This window comes from Pantherophis guttatus, chromosome 2, assembly GCF_059756535.1.
Source record: "Pantherophis guttatus breed Tessera chromosome 2, ASM5975653v1, whole genome shotgun sequence".
In the NCBI taxonomy this organism is placed as follows: domain Eukaryota; kingdom Metazoa; phylum Chordata; class Lepidosauria; order Squamata; family Colubridae; genus Pantherophis; species Pantherophis guttatus.
The window spans coordinates 214,904,164-214,925,683 of record NC_142064.1 but is presented as its reverse complement, the minus strand read 5'-3'; the positions used below and the strand labels follow the sequence as shown (position 1 = coordinate 214,925,683).

Sequence of the window (21,520 nt, the reverse complement as noted above, 5' to 3'; positions counted from 1 at the left end):
AGCTTTTCTGTATCTTTCAAAATAATATTCACTGGATCACATCAATTCCCATTACCACCTAAGATTCACCTAGATTCACATGCCTTGCACCAATATAGATGTCCCTTATTCATTGTGTCTTATACAAATTTAGCCCTGTCTTTCACAATTATACTTAGAACTTCACCTACCTGTATGCATTCATTAATTGACCTGCACAAATAAATCCTCTTTATTCAGGCCTAGCACTCTTGCTTTTTTCTTACTTTCAGGAGCAGATTGTTTTCTTGTATTCAAGAATTAATTCTCTTTACCAGTTATTTTTCCTATTTACCAAGTCCTAACTTCCCATATGTCGTGATCATCACTAGAGAGGAACTATAGAAACTAATCTATGCTGCCTGTTATGGCTTTAGTTAGTTGAAGCATTTTTATAATACTTCCTAGTAAGGGGGAAAAAAGAGTTGGCTAAATTACTAGTCTTACCTGTACCCATATCACATGCAAAATTGTCTCAGCAGTTTTAAAACATTTGGGCTAGTACAGGTAGTCCTTGACGTATGACTACAATCGAACCGAAAATTTCTGTTGCTAAGTGAAACATTTGTTAAATGAGTTTGCCCCATTTTACGACCTTTCTTGCCACGGTTGTTAAGAGAATTGCTGCACTTTAACACAATTTTTAAATGAATCTGGCTTCCCCATTGACTTGGCTTGTCAAAAGGTCGCAAAAGGCTATTACATGACCCTGGGACATTGCAACCGTCATAAATAGGAATCAATTGCCAAGCATCTGAGTTTTGATCACATGACCATGGGAACGCTGCAAAGTGTAAAAATTGGTCATAAGCCACTTTTTTCAATGCCATTGTAACTTTGAATGGTCAGTAAATGAACTGAGTCAAGGACTACATCTATATGCAATATATTGAGATAGTCAGAATATAAATATTCACAATCTTCTACAGTAAACTCCAATTGGGGAGGCCATTCAACTCCTGATGTTTAATAAGGTTTATAAATTTACACTGCATAACAAAAATTATATCTAATTTCCCATAGGTTGAAGGAAGAAACTGATTTTTTTTCTCTTATTAGGAGATTTCTGAATTTAAGCATATGATGTAATATGACTGTTATGACATCTAATTTCTGGTCATTAAAATCAGAATAATGTTCTATTGGTTGTTTTTTTAAAGTTAGCAACAACTCACTATTTAAGCTTTAAAAATTATTTTAATTAAAGAATATGAAAAGCCCTTACTATAAGGTAGGCAAGACTTAAAGAACTAATAGCAATACCACTTAGACTTATATACTGCTTCACAGTGCTTTACACTTCTCTAAGCATCTTAGAGTGTCAGCATAAAGCAGGGGTGAAATGCTCCCGGTTCCGCCTGGATCGGCCGATCCAGTAGCAATGGCGGTGGGTAGTTCAGACAACTGGTAGCAAAATCCCTGTCACCCCCCCCCCCCGCCATGCCCACCCAATCGCCTGGTCCCCACTTGCCCACTTGGCAGCTTGCTGCTTCTTTTGGGCTCACTCGCTTTTCCTGCTTTGCTTCGGCTACTGCAATCAATTGCATCAGCTAGCAACTCAATCTGCCTGCCTTGTGCCTTCAATTTGGTAAGTAACTGGTTGTTTTTTTTGGGGGGGGGGGAGCTTTAAAAAAATAATTAATTGGGGTTTTTTAAAGAGTTTTATTTTTTTTAGACATAGCAATTTAAAATTAAGGAAGTTTTAAATTTAGCTGCTTTTAACTAAAAATATAAATAAAATAAAATAAAATAAAATAAAATAAAATAAAATAAAATAAAATAAAATAAAATAAAATAAAATAAAATAAAATAAAATAAAATAAAATAAAATAAAATAAAATAAAAATTTTGTGCAGCTTTTTGAGATTTGGTGTGTTTCTGTAGTGTTTCACTCTAAATACACAAACACACAAAATCTCACAAAGCTGTATGTGGCATTTTGTGTGGAAAAAAGTGTGAAAGTTGGTTTTTGAGCTTTTTGTGGCTGTGTGAAGTTTCTGCTTGTTGCAGGGGCCATTTTGGGTGAAGTGCAGCTGCTTTTACAGTTGTGTTGTGTTGTGTAAAGTATGAAAGTTGGTTTTTGAGCTTTTTGTGCCTCTGTGAGGTTCCTGCTTGTTGCAGGGGCCATTTTGGGTGAAGTGCAGCTGCTTTTACATTGGGTGTGAGTCAGTTGTGTTGTGCTGTGTTGTGTTGTGTTGTGTGTGTGTGTGTATATAAAATGTGAAAGTTGGTTTTTGGTAGCTCTTATTGTTTTGTGTTATTATTATTATTATTTATTATTATTGGCCATGCCCACCCGGTCACCTGACCACCAAGCCACGCCCACCGGGTCACCTGACCACCAAGCCACGCCCACCAATTAAGCCATGCCCATAGAACCAGTAGGGAAAATTTTTAGATTTCACCCCTGGCCTAAAGATAAAGGTTCGCCTCGCACATATGTGCTAGTCGTTCCCGACTTTAGGAGGCAGTGGGCATCTCCGTTTCAAAGCCGAAGAGCCAGTGCTGTCTGAAGACGTCTCCATGGTTATGTGGCCGGCATGACTAAATGCCAAAGGTTACCTTCCCGCCAAAGGTGGTCCCTATTTTTCTACTTGCATTTTTTATGTACTTTCAAACTGCTAGGTTGACAGAAGCTGGGACAAGTAATGGGTGCTCACCCCGTTACATGGCACTAGGGATACAAACTGCTGAAATGCCGACCTTTCAATCAACAAGCTCAGCGTTTTAGCCACTGAGCCACCACATCCCTGATAGTGTCAGCATATTGTCCCTAACAATCTGGGTTGTCCTTTCACCGCCCTCGGAAGGATGGAAGTCTGAGTCAACCTTGAGCTGGTGAGACTTGAATTGCTGAACTGCTGGCAGCTGGGAGTCAGCAGAAGTAACCTGCAATACTGCATTCTAACCACGGCGCCACCATGGCTCTTGAATGCAATGAAGTGGTTACAGTTGAAAAAAATTCATTCTGAATTAGACATCATTTGTTGTCAAACGTATCACTTATTCAAAGGTTCATGTTAAAAAAAATCTGATATAAGTATTTTGCCAAGTAAGTATTTTGCTCATATGTATTACAGACTCATTTTCAATGCAATTCTCCTGCAAGGAACTCTTTGAAATGAATATAAATAATTTATAGGAAGATGTCTTATTTAAAATAATAACCTCACATTTTAATATAATGCTTCTTAGAAGTCAAACGAATTAAGTTTTTAAAAAAACTAAGCAGGCAATTAGTGATTGGTAATGGCTGCATATAGAATATCCCAGCTCTGCTTTGCATGTGATATCTCACACCAGCAAAAATTACCTTCAAGCAATGGCTTAGTATTACATATCAGTTGTATGGTTTCCTAGAGAAGTTACTGATCCCCTGAGCAACCTTCAAAAAACACTTTTGCACTGGGATGCTGTTGGCACTCAAGGGATGCTGTTTAAGTCTTGACCCAGTGCTTGTATACTGTGTATATCTGGAACAGAGTTAGGCTCAATTCTGACAAGACCAAGTGGCTTTGTTAGTTTGATTTTCCCCTGATTCTAGGGACATTCCATATTTAGTGTTTAATGGGATTGCATTTCTGTACGCAAAACTAGTGTACAATCAGGGGATGAATTCATAGCTCCTGCTCAAAGAACAGGTGGCAAGATGCCTTTGCACAGATTGAGCCTGTTTCTGAACCAGGAGATCTTTTGAGATACTTTACTGTAAGGGCTGTCAATGAAGACCACTCAGGAGATTACTCAGAAGCTAAAGCTGGTTCAGAATGTAGCCAGAATGTGGAATGTGATGAGGCGTGTTGCAGTCTCTGCATGTACCCTGCATGTACCTTTGCAAGCACTGGCTTCTATGTCAAATTCAAGATGCTGGTTATCATATATAAAATGCTTAATGGAATAGAGCTTGGCAACTTGAGGAACTGCCTAGTTCCATATGTTCCCACTGATTTTAACTAGGGTAGGCATGTTCCAGGTTCCTTCAGTTAAGCGGTGTCACTTTGTGGATCCTAAGAAGTGAACCTTCTTGGTGATGGTTCTTGTCCTGAGGAATGATATTCCCCCATAGATCCATACTGTTCCCATCCTTTATGACTTCTGCAAACTGCTTAGGATCTGCTTGTTCTCCCAAGCCAGGATGGGGATTGAGCATCTTTGGGCTTCCTAGGCCTATCTTCCAGTTAACTATTTTCTTTCTATGATAATTGCTGCTTTCTTTCACATTTCTTTTATAAAATTATAACTCAGCAAAGTCACTCTGGAGTCAGGCAACGTCAAAACTGAACAAACTAACAAACATGAAACTGTGATTCTTTGAGTGAAACTTAAAACTACAGTAATCTTCTTTATACTGCTCACTTGTGTGTACTTTCATTCATTATAACCCCAAATATATATTAAGTACTATTCCCAGGCCATGAATCGTTTATTGCATATTTGTTTCTGAGTCAGAGCTGGGATCTTTTTCTACTATGTTACAGATCAAAGGTTAGGGAGGTAAAAATACCATATTATGTGATTGCTGAAATGAATAGAAAGGGAACAAACAATTATCTTCCTGATGTGCCTTTTCTGCCCAAACCAGAGAAGGGAAAAAGAGCTTGTTATTTTGAGCTGCCTCCTGGGTTTAAGAAAACCACATGCCAACTGGCAAAGAACCTGCCCCTTGGGAAAAATAGGAAAGAGGAGCTGAAGTGATAAAGCATTTTAATGTGCTTTGAAATTAAAGAAAGAAGTGAGTAAAAAAATCCTTAACCGGGCTGAGGCTTTCATGAAAGTTCAGCTATGACGATGAACTACTCCCTTCCTTTGGTAGTTTCACAGTGCAATCCTGCCTTAGACAGGGCTATTTCTAAGGAAGGACTGAATCCGTCTGCCACCACTTTGCAAAATCAGATTCTGTCTATCACTTTCATGACACACTTTGAACTTCCACTCACCAGATAAATCTCCAGAATGAGATAACATGATGCATATCCCTAAAGCCTATTGGACAAAATGATTTTTCCAGTGGTTCGGTCATTAATAAAACATTTAAAAAAGGAGGGAGGAAGGGAGGGAGGGAGGGAGAAGGAAGGAAGGAAGGAAGGAAGGAAGGAAGGAAGGAAGGAAGGAGGGAGGGAGGGAGGGAGGGAGGGAGGAGGGAGGGAGGGAGGGAGGGAGGGGGGAAGGAAGGAAGGAAGGAGGAAGGAAGGAAGGAAGGAAGGAAGGAAGGAAGGAAGGAAGGAAGGAAGGAAGGAATCAAGGCAGATGGAATGAGTCATAATGAACTCAGAAAAGAGAAGGACAAAAAAAGAAAAGCTATATTGCTGGGCATGAAAGTGCTATGCACGCACTTACTGTGCCTCTTTTTATTATTTGGATTAAATAACAGGAAAAAACAATAACAGGAAAAAATCTCCAATTTTTATCTCAGATATGAAGGAACAATCTTCGATTCACAGTGTCCTATATGCAGATAAAAGGCTTTTGAGCTTATTTTTAATTGGTACTCATTTTGATTTTTAAAACTGGGTTGGTTTATTTGTATTATTAAACATTGCTTTTGGTTTTATCTTTTTAATCCAGGATGAGCTATTTTGCTTCACAAAGTGGCAAATCAACACTTGAAAGAACTCAACAGGCATTTCTCATTTTTCAAATCCAAGAACAGATTTTTCTGAGAAACCCTGAAAGCCATACTTGTCCAACTAAAAGGGTTACCCCAGAGACATACATAGTACTATGTAATTCACTTGAGTTTACTGATTACCTGAATTAACTAACAATACCTTTAGAGGATGCACTCAAATGATTTAAAATATTGTTCCAAATAAAAAAGTTTTTCAATTTAACGATTATACTTCAAAACACATACATGAAAGATTAGTCAGTTATGTTGTGGTACCTAATGCTAATTGTACTTTAAAAACAAGAATTGGCAATGAATTCTATAAAAGCTCCTTCTCAGTTCTTATTAGCAGTGACTGTTAGTATTTGTTTTCTTGGCAGCTTCCTCTTACTACATAATTTCAGAGGCAGATAATATATTAGTAATACAGAAATACCAGGGAGCTTGTCAAGTTGCTTATCTTCCTTGAATCTTTCCTTTTGCAGTTGTGTCAGCTGGCAAATATTTGATTATGTATTTTTGTCATATTTTCAAAAAAGTAACAACAATTAAATAATCATTACTCTATAACATGTCTTCATTCCCCAATACAATTCATGGACAAGCAATTAATTAGAAAACAGTAGATTAATGACACCTCTAAATTTGCACACTTCAAGTTAATCATTTATTTGTTTTCAGTTTGTTTGTACTTCCCAACTCAATCATAACTTGTCATGGTTTAATACATATACACTAATACACACATACACATAAATTATATTTCTATGTATAATTTAAATTACAATTTAAAAAGATAAAAAATGATTGCAAGCTAGAAAAAAGAAAAGAAAAAATAGAAAATGAAAAAAAGAGAAGGGAAATAAGAATATAATTTTAAAAAAGATATACATATACATATAAACACACACGCATATATAGAGAGACAGAGACAGAGACAGAGAGAGAGAGAGATGACTTCCCCCTTCATCATAGCAAATACATACAGGTTTTGTAACTTGTCACTTTTTCTTAAAATATAAAGAATGATTTTCCTACACTATATCCCATCTCTTATCTATAAACAAATCCTTGTCATTCCAGGGAAGAAATAGTGAACTAAAAGACTTCAGAGGAAGAAGTGGCAAATTAAAGGCTGCAGTGGACGATAAGCAGATCGGCTCTTTCTAATTCCTCTCCAGACAATGAGAGCTCTTGAGATCAACCACAAGTGCTTCAGACAGTTGCTCCTCACGAGAGGAACAGTGGTCTCCAGCAGGTTTAGATCTCTGGGACATGACACTGGGTTTGCATCTTTTCTTTCTAATCAATTCCTTGTTAGCTGCTTTTTGGCTATTAGGAACCTTTGGATTGACAAGATTTATAGCATTGGGTAAGTTTTCTTCAATCCTTAGCAAAAGAAGTTTTAAATACACGTTTAAAGACTAAAAATTATTGAAATAAACAGCAAAATGTGGTTAGGACTTTGATTTTGAATTTTTTTTGGAATTTAAATTTTGGAAAGTTACAAATAGACTAAGGGGTCCTGTTGGATTTGAAATAAGATTTTGGAATTAATTTTAAAAATCCTTTCCATGGGAGATTCCTTTTATTTCAAATTGTGTTTTAAAAAAATGACAGTACGCGTCTTAGATGATTTGATGCTAGAGGGAATCAAAAGGATTTAGAAGGAATGATTATGCTTAAAGAGACTAAATATTAAGATTATTACAAGTAAAGGAAGGAATAATACATCCACCTGCCCAATCAACTAACCTATTAAAATCCTGAATGTACACTCAGAAGAAACCATTTTAAACAACATGCAGAAATGTAGAAGTGAGATGCATGTCAAGTACATTCACAGAGGAGGCAGGCAAGGCAAATGGCATCTGTATCACAATCTAAATTCTGCCTCTTGTATGCAATATCATGATGTAAACATGAACAGACAGTTTATCTCACTATATCACATTTCTTTGTTTTGGCAAAGTATGTTTGTGGCTAAGTATGAAAATTATGTTTAGTAGAAAGATAAAGGAAAAGGGACTATGAGTGATAAATGAAAGAAAATAACTGCAAGCAAACTATAAAAATGACAGAAGCAAATTCTATGTCCAGAAATGCTTGTAACAATAAAAAGGCACTGAACTTTAGAAATTGCTATTGATGCAAAATAGATTTAGCTATGTTTCTTTTTATTAACTCATGCCTTTGTTCAGTTCTCTTATTTCATTTCTCTGCTTTTCAGCATAACAATCCTTACATTGAGAATGAATAGTATGATGGATATCTATTATGATGGATAATGAAGGTGAACTTGATTAGAGCTGCCAAGTAGGAATATGTTTAATCTCCATTTATCATTTTGTATAGAGGCTTTTATGCTCTTTGGAGTCACAGTAGTAGTGATAAGGAATATTTTTCACTAACAGCACCGATTTGCTGTTGGTGTTCAACAATAAGTATTATTTATTTTACTCTTTGTATAGTTGTAATTATTGTAGTATACCTGAAATTTGGACAAAGCAAATTAAAACAATTGTACAACACAAAGAACTAGAACAACACACAACAATGTTGGTATAAAATTTTTCTTGGGTTGAGAAAGGTATAGCTACTAGAAGCCAAGTGTAATACAGTAGTGCAAAGCCAGAGCTGAAATTTGTGTACCAAAATCCCAAGTGTAACTTTTCCCTCCTGAAGGTGCCTCCCATAGCTGGTCCCCTCATGTCTAATCAAATTTAAAAGAAATATTTTTTAAAAAGTCTCCTGAGGAATGCAGTTGTGCTCCGTTCCCAAGCAGTTGACCTTGAGACTGTGCTTGGAAAGGAATGGTGAACTTTAATTTCACTGAAGCATACTCCCCTCCCATCTGGCCCCCAGACTTAATGGCAGACTGGCACCAAAAGAAGATCTCAAAGTGTAGTAACAGAGTATTGAGGTGGCATCTGCCACCCCAATTATTTTCCAGAGTCTCTGCAGAAGTAGAGATATGCTGTTTGGAACACCCTGTCCCCAGCACAGAGAGAAGCTCATCTAGTTCATCTACTTCTGCACTAGTCTTAACCAGTAATCTTACATTTGATTCAAGTCCTCTTTCACAATGAAAACCTGCATGGTATGGTGATTAAAGGATAGGCCTAGGTTCTGGTACACCCTGATTCAAATCCAACTTAAACACTAATAGGAAATTCATTGGGTTAATCTCCCTCAGCCCAGCCTTTCTCATAGGACTGCTATTGTATGACAAAACAAAGGGAGAATTCCAAAGAAGTCCCTCAGGAGAGAAATCCAACAAACCGAATAATAAATTGCTTCTTCATAAAGAGCAACATTTCAGCATGCTTGAAAATAATATTTTCATTCTGGCAAAACCAGACAGTTGACAGTATAGACTGACACTTCATTCTAAATTTAACATTAACATCCAGTGAGGAATCTACTTCATACAAATACAATGCTTGCATGGTATTTTATATAACAGGTGATATAATACAAATAACACTGTAATCCTACAGTTGTTGATACATGACCCATTTTCTGCTTGTTTTGCTTGAAGAAGATCTATCCCCCACCCTCTGCCCATCACTTTGTCTTATTAATTAACTGGTGCAGAGTGTATATGGGATACCCATTGAACCATGCTTCAAATCTGTTCTCAAAGACATTTTACCTAATTGGTTGTGCAAAATTTACATGAGATTGAATTTCATTTGGGACAAAAATCTTTCCAGGCAATTCTCCCTGGCAATGAAATTGACAGTGACACGTGGCAAGCGGGACATATTCTTTTGTCTCATAATATCATTCCAACAATAGAAGGAATTCTTTGCCCTGGCTGTCAATATCATCTAGCAAAATCTAATTGGATATGAGTTTCTATAATGTCATCATGTTTCCTAATGGTATATTAGGCAGGCCACTGTCTTTCATGCTCGGTTTGAATATCTGCCCTAAGTGGAATAATACTAATGTAATTCTCAGAGTTCCCATAAATATTGTAGGTACTGTGTTATAGTGATCAAGTTTAGGTGCGTTTTAAGTGACTATTCTCTTTCAGTGCAATCTCCTCCATGCAGCTATTATTGTGAGGGGGAAATTCAAGAATAGAATAGTATATATACCATGGGGAACGTCTTGGAAAAATGGATATCACTCTAGTGAATAGTACAAGTCATACAAGATAAAGGAAAGTTCAATATAAATACTATTGCAACAGAATCTGCACATTGAGGAGCAGTTGGGAAAGAGTTTTGGCATCACATATCTTTCCCAAAGAGAGGCCCTGATTAGGAGCCTGAGCAGTCTTGAGCTGGATGAGGGAAGAGGGAAGAGGTTGGGGGTTTATCTAGCAGGTTAGTAGGCTATAGCTTTAGTCTGACAAGATTCTGTCCATTCGATGTAAGCAAATAAAGGATTGAACTCAATTGTCACTATTGTCTCTGGGCTTAGGGTTGACAATTATGTTATTATTGCTGTTGTGATCTCTAACCAACTAAAAAGTTTTCTAAACAAAAATTTCTGGATTATGTTCAAGCAGCAAAAATACAGAAGGCAACTTCTTCCATCTTTTGAAATTCGTCTTTAATTCAAAAATTAATTATTGTACTTACTCAGAAAAAAAATAGACACTAAATACAGTGAGGTTTATCTGCTGGTAAATTACAAAATACATGTGATATATATTGGTATAGAGACAGAGACATAGATATACACAAAAGGGAGGCCTTTTTGTCAAGCTGTTGATTATTACATCACCCCACCATTTTTTAAAAAAGATAAGGTAACCTGAGGTTTTTAAGTACTAGAGTTTCCCAAGCCAACATTCATGCCTTTTCTTACAGCCTTTTGTTTTTGAATATGATCGACTCACCAGAATCTTTGTAGTGTAAGCACTGTTGATGGCAATTGAATTAACCAGCAAATCCATTGTTTTGGCTGAAATAGAATCTGGGTCAGGGATCTCTTTGTAATGGACATCTCCAACAAAGGCTTGTACTACTGTCATTCGGTTAGTTGTTAATGTCCCTGTTTTATCAGAGCAGATGGCTGTAGCATTTCCCATAGTCTCACATGCATCTAAGTGACGGACCAGGTTGTTATCTTTCATCATTTTCTGAAAGGGAAAGCATACAGATAGATATTTTATTCTTATAGAATAAATAGTCATTTAAAAGTAATTGTATTTTTAAATTTTATAAAATAGTGTATAAGAAAGTGTAAGAAAATAACTATATAAATTAAAACAATGTGTTAATATTCATCAAATTATATTTATTATTGATAACACTTATATATGCTCAAGTAAACAAATTCATTTGCATTCACTTCCTGAAACTGTGAAATTAATAAGACTCACATATACCATATGCCATTCGACAGTGAGATGGGCGGCACATAAATTTAATAAATAAACAAGTAAATAAGTAAATAAATAAGTAATTAAATAAACAAAATTAAAAAAACAAAATTAAATAAACAAAATTAAATAAACAAATAAATAAGATGATTTTGAAACTTTTCAAGAATATGGAGGCAAAGAATTCTACAATATTGTAAACAGAAAGACATAACATGGCTACCTATTCATTGCCATAAACTGTCAATAAATAATCATGAGTTGCCTTTTTTTATTCTTTCCAGTGAACAATAGTTTTCACTGGAGTATTAAATTTTAAGTTGACGGTTTCTAATGAAAATTGTTCCTTTGCCAACATTATTAATTTAATAACCTTTCTCCAACGGTTGCCCTCATGATGCCCTGGAAGTAAGTATATGCAACCCACAACAAATATTAATAAAAATTATGAACATAATAAGGAAAGAAAAGGAAAGGAGATGTATTCAATTCTACCGAGGGAATGCTGCACAACTGAAGAAGCTTTAGAATAGGAACCAAAGAGGGCAGAACAAGTCATTAAGGAATTAAAATGGGAGGTAAGAATTAGTAAAATTGATCAGACTTTAAATGGGACCCCATGCAAAGTAATATTAACCACAGCCTGGCCATTATCTAAAAGTCTAAATTGGTGGACGTTAGATCAGATGCCAACCATTTCAGTAGTGTAACTTTATTATGTAAAGAAGGACACCCTTTTACTGTATCTCCTTGCACTTATATCAGAGAATAACCCTGAATTCTAACCTTCCAGAGAAAAAGAAAAAAAATATTTCTATCCAGATTTCCTATATTGTGCCTTATTTTATGTATCTCCATTAGATAGAATCTAGGGGAAACCCCAGATGATAACCCATAATTTTATGTATCCTTTTTTATACTTTATCCAGCTCTAGGGTGTTTTTTTCCCATGTGCACAACCAAAACTGTACATAGAATTCCAATTACAGTCTCATCATAATTTTACATAATGGCACTAATGCATTGTCAGTTCTATTTTCAATTCTCTTCTTTTGAATTCCAAGTAAGGGATCTATTTTTAAAGCAGCCTGGGTTGACTTTTTCATCTCCCTCTTCAGCATGATTGCATGCTACCAGCTCAATAAATTTTAGATTCATTGAATTGGAAAGTTAGAATTTCTAGAGCTAACAGAATGTTGATACCAGTACAGAGATCAAATAATATTTCAAAGGTTTTGCTGCACAGACCTGAGAGCCTGCTTATGTCAAACTACTTAGCAAAGACAAATCAAATAAAGTACAAGAATGAATAGAGACAGCAGCTGGCATAATATTAATTTAGCAGGTTGTTCTGTAAAGAAAAAAAAAGCCTCAGATCAGAATGTACCTTCAGAAATTTTTGACTCTCTCTCTCTTTGTTTAAAGGTATATGCACAGGCAGTCACTGAAAGTAATAATACTGTATAACAATAATATATTTCATGACTCGATATCATATGTTTCCTGCCACAACTTGTCAACCACCTCATAGTATCATAGACAGGGGTGGGTTCTACTTACATTTAATACCGGTTCACAACGGGGCCACGCGCGCATGCTCACTTTGCTCGTGTGCACGCGCTTGCTTCTGTACATGCGCAGAAGCTTCTGCGCATACTCAGAAGCTTCCTGATGACGTCGGGGTTGGTGGGCAGAGCCTCCTGCCAGTTTTACTACCAGTTCTTGCGAACCGGTCCAAACTGGGGGCAACCCACCACTGATCATAGAGTGGGAAAGGCTTTAGAGATCACTGACTCAAATTGCTTAGTGCTTGCTGGGGAGTTCTGGGAGTTGAAGTCCAATGTCTTAAAGTTGGCAAGGGTAAGAAACATTGTACTAGAGTATTTCCGACAGAAGATCATCCAGATTCTATTTGAAGACGTCTGGTGACAAAGGACTCATTATTTGTTTGTTATTTCAATTTATATGGCTACCCATCTCCAATTCATGATTCTGGGTGATTAAGAGCAATTAGAAACATCTTAGAACAATATAAAATGTTAGAAATAATATTGTATGCATAATTAGCAATTAAAAACAAAACAGTTAAAAGTTAAGTTAAAAACCAAAACAATCAGCAACAAATCAATGTAAGCATTGCACGGGCTCTGCCACTCATCTAAATCCCCAAGCATATAACCATTTATTTCAGACTTATGGAAAGCCAGCAGGTCAGGGACAAGGTAATCTCTGGGGAAGTGATGTTCCAAAAGAGATAGAAAAGATGTCAGTCCCTGTTAGAAAGGAGACATAGCATGCCTTTCATGCCAGACCTAATGGATGGTTAGACATAATAGGAGAGAGGTGCTCCCTATAACCGGGGTCATGCCTTGAAGGGCTTTATATCTTGAATTGAACCTGGAAGCACACTTGCATCTGATGCAGCTTGTAGAACAGAGATGTAATATGCACTGATTGGGGAGCGCATATAATTGCCTAGGCCACTGCATTCTGTGACAGCTGTAGCTTCTGGAGCCTACTCAAGGGCAGCCCCATATAAAGTGAATTGCAATAGTCCACTCAGGAGGTAATTAAGGCATGAGTGACCGTGAGCAAAGCTCTCCCATCCAGGATTAGGCATAATTGGAAGATAGCATGAAACTTTATGAGGCTATCTGCCTCATTGGCTAACAGTTTATACAGATTGAAAGTTCCTCTTGGGGCCTAGCCTGAATCTCCTTCACTGATATTTTAACCCAATGGTTCTGGTCCTGTTCTTTGGGGCAATAATTGCATTCCCTTCAGCTATTTCATGACTATATTTCCTCTCAGCCAACTTTTCTGTAAACCAAAATAATCCAGATTCAACCTTGCATATAATATGTATGTCAGGAAACCTGCACTGTAAGCAAAAGAATTCTATCCAAAGCAACTATATCTTAATTTTTTATTTAATGTTGATAATTGTGTCAGCTGCCCTTTTTTCTCCCCTACTCACATCAAAACCACCAAGTTAAACAGTCATATAGCATTTACGATACTGATTTTGTTTTTTAAAAAAATGCTTCTTTAAAAAGCCTCTTTTGTACAATTAACCAGTGAAACAGCTTGCAAGTTGCAGGTGCTTCATCATTGGAAAGTTTTAAGAAGAGATTGGACATCCATTTGTCCAAAATGATATAGGGTCTTCTAAGCAGAGAAGCTGGACTAGAAAACCTTCAAGATCCCTTCCAATTCTGTTACTCTGTTACTGTTACTATCTATCACAAAATAAACTAAAGAACCCAGAGTGAAATTGTTAAATGGGCGGAAACAGTGTCCTGTGAGCCTTAAGCTTTTCTTATGGCCAGAACTGGGCTATGAAACTGGCCTGATACTGAATTATCTTCTATCACAATCTTTCATGCCGCATTGTCTTGGAGAAGAAAAAATAGCATGGAGAACAAAACAGAATCCTTGAAGAAGAATCTGACTATTTTCTGAACACATTATAAAAATCAAGCAAACATTGGCCATTGTGCAGCTTTTTATGAAATAAAATGAATCAAAGAATCGGACACACTCCAGCATTCAAAACAAATTGTCCTCCCTCCCACCTGCTCTCAAAAATCTCTGTAGGAGCTCCACTAACTGTTAATGGCAATGATAGAATACAAAGTGTGCTCATCACAATAGCAAGTGCATACAGCTTCCATAATCCCATTAAAAATCTTATCTCTGTAAGTAGGTATCATAATACAGCTTTATTCTCCTAATGAAAATCTTCATTATCACTTCTTTGCCCTTAAATATTTAAAACTAGCTCCTGGTTCCTACCAAATATATGAATATAGTTTAGTTTAATTTACTAACAAAATATCATTGTTTTGAAAAATTTACTGGCAAATAACATTATCCTAAGTAGGGGGGCATGATGGCTCAGTGGTTAAAGAAGCTGGACTTGTCAGATGGAAAGCTGATAGCCCGGATTTGAGACCTGAGTGTTGTGCAATGGGTTGAACTTTCATTACTTGCCCCACTTCCTGCCCACCTAGCAGTTTGAAACATGCAAAGGCAAGTAGATCAATAGGTATCATTTCAGCGGGAAGGTAACAGCATTCCATATGCCTCACCATATAGTCAAGCTGGCCAAATCACCTCAAAAATCTTTTCAGACAATGCTGGCTCCCTTGGCTAAAAAATGAAAATGAGCACTGCCCCCTAGAATTGGGCACAATTAGAAAGAAGAAACCTTTTCCTTTACCTTTAACATGATCCTGAAAGAATTGTGCATAAGCTTTTTTTTTTAAAAAAAAATTATATCAGACTTACTTTTACAGAATAAGCAAGGGAGATGGTAACTGCCAGCGGAAGTCCTTCTGGAACAGCAACTACAAGCACAGTCACACCAATAATGAAGAACTTGACAAAATACTGAACATATACAGGTGTGCATTCAGGCAGCCATTGATTCTTCTTGACAACAAAGTTTTCAATAGTAAAGTATAGTACTAAAATGATGACAGTGATTGCTGACATTACCAAACCTGGAAGAGACAAATATATATTTTTTATTGTAAAAGTAATTTTTGTGTGTAATGTAACAATCATATTTTCAAAAATAAAATCTGCTCTTTTATATATTACATCAGAATAGAATCTTCCTAGACTAAGTCATATGAATGACAGAGATGCCCAGAGCCATTTTGTTACAACATAGGCTGCAAACAAACAAACAAACAAACAAACAAATGATGTCAGACTGGATAAATCCAAGTAATTTGCTAGCCTTTCTTTGGGATATCAGAAGACACAACAGTTTAAGCCTTTAGTATAAAATAGTTCCATCAATGCTATAATGCTTTTCTCTTATTCTTGGAGGGGATTTTTTGTATTAAAAGGGCAATGGGGAAAAGAAAGAGAAGGTTCTAGAGCAGGGCTGTCAAACTCATGGCCTGCAGGCTGGATGCATCACACGCTGGCCACATCCACCCCCAGTTTAGTGAAGGGGGAAAAAGTCGCAATACGTCACATGATGACGCTGTAACGACATGAGTTTTACACCCTTGTTCTAGAGGAAGGATTATGGAGAGGGTTATAAATACCTATAAAATGGAAGAAAAAGAAGGACAAGAAAGGTGAATTTAGTTATGTAACTGATTTCAGATGTCAGAGGTTTCTAGGGTTAAGGATGAAGATTGAAATAGCCATCAGGAATTTCAGTAAGGAAAATTGCTAGAAAAGAGGATGTGGAATTTCTCTTTGAATTTCCTTCAATAACTTGGAATTTGTGGCACAGCTTTCAAACACAATTTTTTTGGGTGATCCAATTCTCACATTCTTAACAATAATGAATTATCAAATGCTGGAATGCCACATGACTTGTATCGAAATAGGTGAATTGCCTTCTTTCTCCTAACACTTTATATTAAATTGCCAATGGCATGCAGCTCTACTGGCATATGTCAATTTGCTTGTACCTATTCTAATTATATCTTCGTCTCCTGAATGTATCACAAACAGGTATGTTCCAAACACTAAATATATAGAAAGAAAATAATAGTTTAATATAGAAAGAAAATCAATGGTTTTTATCTACTCATTATCAGAATGTTAACCTTCTTACAGCACCTTCTGTCTTTGTAGTTTAATCATACACACATTTCTCAACAAAGCATGTAATTAGCTTGCATATTTATATTCAAAGTGACATACAAACTGCTAAATTTAAACCAAATTACTCTAGTCATTTCAAGTTTTGACCATGAAAAGTGAAAGATGGAAGATGTGTTAATTTGCAGAAATAAAGAGAACACTGTTGGATATACACATCTATGGGTCACTGAAATGTCATAACATCAGCAAGAATATAGGAATAAAGGTTTATTACAACTAGCATAGTTCAAAAATTGTAAAATCTCTTCCACTATATATATTTCGCACAGTGTCTCTTTAAAAGTGCATAGTACCTAAATTTAAGAACACTGATATATTCAATACACAATTGGAAAAAAATGCTATGCTCATATCAAATGGGGTATTGATATTTTCATGCTGCCTTCAAGATTTTTATTATTTCTTTAAACTGAGTTTCATTTTATAGTGTGAATTGTTTCATATTTGAATTACTTTGAATTTGAAGCAATCTGTTTTGAAAAGAAAAGGGGTATTTCAAATTTGGGACAGGTTGCAAATCCCTGCTATGGTCAATTTCCCTCTTTCTAATTAGGCAAATTTTAATCAGTTTTTAAATGATAGGGATGTTTTAATCTGTCTGGGCCAAATTGTTTAATTCGATTTTACTTTTTTTTAAATTTTGTATCTATGTATTTTTACTGTTTGGCTGTTCACCGCCCTGAGTCCTTCGGGAGTAGGGAGATATATAAATCAAATAAAGTAAGTAAGTAAGTAATTGCTAATTTGACCCATTTTTGTGCAATAGTAAAAGATAAAATGTTAGAATGGTTAGAATTATAACTGCAGATTCCAGATGCAATGGGGAGGAAAAGAAAGAATTTTTTTTCCTATTATTGACAGTAAGAATAGGTTTGTTATAAATTGTGGTTTGATGATGATTAATAAACCAAAGTTGTTTGAATGTACACATCATGATAATTTTACAAACTATATTTATTCTTTACGTATCAATCTAAAACCCAAAAAAATACTTTGATTTAGCAGCGCATGTGAATTAATAGTATGTTAGAGTGTTGATGTATTGCTCTCTCAAATTTTCTAAGACAGTTTTCTACAAACTGATGTTAGAAATCTAACATCAAAATTGAGAACACTATTCTAATACAGTTTTTCACTTAATATATATACAATATCAGTGTGCATCTTACCTGCTTTGCCTATTTGGACAGCCAATTTAGTTAGCTTTCCTTGGAGGACAGATTTCTCTTTCTTAGAAATATTGGCTTTCCTCTTGTCTTTATCATCTCCCTCTCCACCTTCAGCACTCTTGAGTGGCTGCATTTCCATTGCAGCTGCCCCATCCTGCTGTTTGGCTTAAATACAAAGCAGTATTTGGGGGGATTATACATTCCTTTAAAAAGCTAAGAATCAGGATTATAATTGTAATAGGATTATAAATAACCATTACTGATTCTTCATACTATAAAGAACTTTGGATATAAAATATTTTGCTACTTTATCTTCAGCCTGGACGAATTAATCTATGCAGTTAATCTATGCATTCAGCTACAGACTGAGTAATCATACATTATTAAATAAAAATATCCTTTACTACTTTTTACAATAAATATGTTTTATTTACAATTTCATAATCATAAATCTACCATTTCTCCAACAATACATTTCTCCAACAGTTGGTATGCTTTGAATTTATACAACATTTCTATATGAATTAAAAAGAATTTAATTTAATGTTTTTAGTTTATATATGATTAGTTAGATTATACATGACAAAATAATCCAAAATATTGACTTAAATATTGTTCTTAGAAGAACAAAATTCATTAAAATTTCTGATGAAATCAATCTTTATTGATAGATGTCAAATAACTAAAAACATTTGTATAACAAAATTTCTGCAAAGGAATTCCCCTAGAAAAGTGTTTGGTAACTCGTAAATCATTCCCCATTGATTTCAGCAATTCACTGGCATTCCTTTATATTTTTTCCCACAGGAATGAATGTGTATGTTTATATACAAATTCTAAAATAGGTATCTTTTAATATGTACTTTTAGAGAATAGTTTTTTCCTGAATTTGTACTAAGGAATTGTATGTAATGTTGACATTAGCAAAGAATCCTGCATGTCCAATTTATTATTGTAAAACTGATTTTACTATTGTTTAAACATTATAGTCATTTGTCTGAAATGGGAAAATTTATATAATAGAAATTATATAAATAAATAAATTCTTTACAATTACCGCAAACTCAAATTAAACTCTTCTCTGTAGTGAAAAAATCATGCCTATTGTTTTAAAACTTCTTGCTTTAGATGAATTGCTTTTCCATACCTTCTTTTACTGTAACAATACAAAACATAAATATGCCTGATCTGGCAATTTTCATGAGATTGCACTTTTGCTATTCAGAATGTAATTTTTATGTCTTATCCACCATACATTATTTTTTCCTAATAGCACTGATAGTTTAATTAGTTTAATTTCCAGTGATGAAATTTCTCATTCTCCCTACACACACCTTTAGTGGAAGGAAAGACTGACAGTTTGTGAATACTTGGTATTTACCCCAAACCCAACTCCCAATTTGAACCTCACTAATATTTTGCTCTCTGAAGTAATTTTAACAATCTCCCTTGATATAAAGAACATTACCTTTATTCTGGCTGTTTTCCATATTCCCATCCTGCATTTTGCCTACATGATGAAAATTGTAGCAGACAAAAAAAAAAATCAAATAACAAACAAACAAAAAACAAAACACACAATAAACAATCAGTACACAGAAAGAGCATGAGAAGGACAAAATTTAAATTTAAAAAGCAATAAAAAGTATGATCATGTTTTAAATAAAATGTAATGCCCATTGAGATATTTATACGCACAAATGATCTTCCTGGACAAAATTTTGTAACTAAATTAATACATTTGCCACTGAAGACTTCCCCATGAATTATGTATTAATAACAGTCATACATATTTTAAGGTAGGATGGTTTGTATAACTCAGCACCTAAATTAATCATTTCAAATTATCCAAAGAAGTGTTTTTCAACAGCAGCGGGCGGAGGGGAAAGCAAAGTGCGATAGACCAATAAAAGCAGCATCATAACACAAACCCTCCTGTTCCATGGTCCCATAAGAAGCATATTCTCACTTCTGTCATTCTGACTAAATACTGAGATCTTATGGATGCCATTTTTCAAATGTTTCATACCGGTAGTTATGCAGAAGTTGCTATACTGGGTGTCTTATGGTAACCAACTTTTAAAAAGCTCTCTGTACAACTTTAAATGTATCATATTATAAAGGAACTTGTAATGTACTTTAAGGACCTGGAACCGTTTGTCATCTTCTGCTGCTTCCTAATCGGGGGGTGTATTAGGATGGCCTCAGTTAGGATTCACATAAATTTCAGAAAAGAATTTAATAATCTAATCTAATCTAATCTAGAACCAATTTAGTGTGGTGGTTAAGGTAACAAGCTCAAGAATTGGAGATTCCAGGCCCACCTTAGAGTGACCATCTGAGTGACCTTGGGCCAGTTATTCTCTCTCAGCCCTTGAAAGAAGACAATATGAACCAATTCTAAAATCCTGTCAGGAAAACTGCAGACTCTTGTCTAGGCAGCCACCAGAAATCAATATTGACTTGAAGGTGTAATTATGATAATATGGTTTGTAATCAGTACCAGTTTATTGATTTTTAAGTCTCTCTGTCAGCTGGAAGCCTGGGACTACAACGCTTATATGTCTTAGATTTCTGACCTAGCCATAGTTTATCTCTCTTAACCCAGAGCTTTAGTGTCATTTTAAAGATGATTTTTTCTTTTTCAAAAATTGAAAAAAGATAACAAGCCCAGTGGCTTGTTCTGACATCTGAAGAGTAAATAGGCTACTAAAAGCATTTCATAGTACTAAAACTGATATTCTCTCCAGGCCCCTAAAATGAGCATTTTTCTTCTGGAATATGAGTGTAGAAGGCATTAAAAAAAAAATCCCCTCAATTTTTTTTCAACATTCAAGCTCCCTTTCTTTTGAATGTATTCAGAATACAAGTGAAATGTTCAAAGCAGCCACAATAATTTCCAGGTCATGCTGCCTGGTGCTCATCCGCTCCTAAACACTGATATCTCCTAGGGCTGCACTTTGCAGAGAAATCCTTTGGTAATTTTTCCAGTTCAGAAAGCTCTGCTAAAGTTTCAACAAATGCAGAACAAAAATTACTGATCAAATTCTAAATGGGAAGCTCAAAGGCCATAAAGCTTTTAGTCCACAACAAAATCTAGGCATTGCCTCAGACTAATAAAAATTAACTTTTTAGAAGTTAATATTTCAGAAGTTAATTTAGAAGTTGTTAAATGGTAGAAATAGTACCATATTAAAAGATATAAATGCTAAAAAGATTAGAAGTTTATATACATTTCCAGCATCTTTGTTTATGCGTTTTTATGATATTTAATTGTAGTTTGAAACCTAACATAAACAAAGATTGTTATGGACATTGTATTACAATATGCAAATCTAATAGGTCTAGGTATTTATGACAAATCAGATTATATCATATGATTAGTGAGATTATACATGACAAAATAATCCAAAATATTGACTTAAATATTGTTCTTAGAAGAACAAAATTCATTAAAATTTCTGATGAAATCAATCTTTATTGATAGATGTCAAATAACTAAAGACATTTGTAATAACAAAATTCCTGCAAAGGAAATAAAGTTCAGTCTTCAATTCAGTATTTCCCCTAGAAAAGTGTTTGGTAACTCGTAAATCACTCCACATTGATTTCAGCAACTCACTGGCATTCTTTTACATTTTTTCCCACTGGAATGAATGTGTATGTTTATATATAAACTCTCAAATAGGTATCTTTTAATATGTACTTTTAGAGAATAGTTTTTTCCTGAATTTGTACTAAGGAATTGTA

At 35.1% G+C, this 21,520-nt stretch overlaps 1 protein-coding gene across 18 annotated transcripts in view; it reads right to left on the bottom strand.

The window, feature by feature from the left end:
- ATP2B2 (ATPase plasma membrane Ca2+ transporting 2) overlaps positions 1–21,520 on the bottom strand; it is a 364,247-nt gene that overhangs the window by 53,262 nt on the left and 289,465 nt on the right. For 15 of the 18 annotated variants that reach the window (XM_087887774.1, XM_034438425.3, XM_034438436.3 and 12 more), the window contains 4 exons: positions 19,239–19,280; positions 17,771–17,935; positions 15,258–15,472; positions 10,482–10,724 (listed from right to left, as the gene is read on the bottom strand). In XM_087887774.1, coding sequence (XP_087743900.1) covers positions 10,482–10,724; positions 15,258–15,472; positions 17,771–17,935; positions 19,239–19,280 — 665 coding nt within the window. The remainder of the gene's footprint in view (positions 1–10,481; positions 10,725–15,257; positions 15,473–17,770; positions 17,936–19,238; positions 19,281–21,520) is intronic. The other 3 variants (XM_060688370.2, XM_060688374.2, XM_060688376.2) reach the window with 1 other exon arrangement.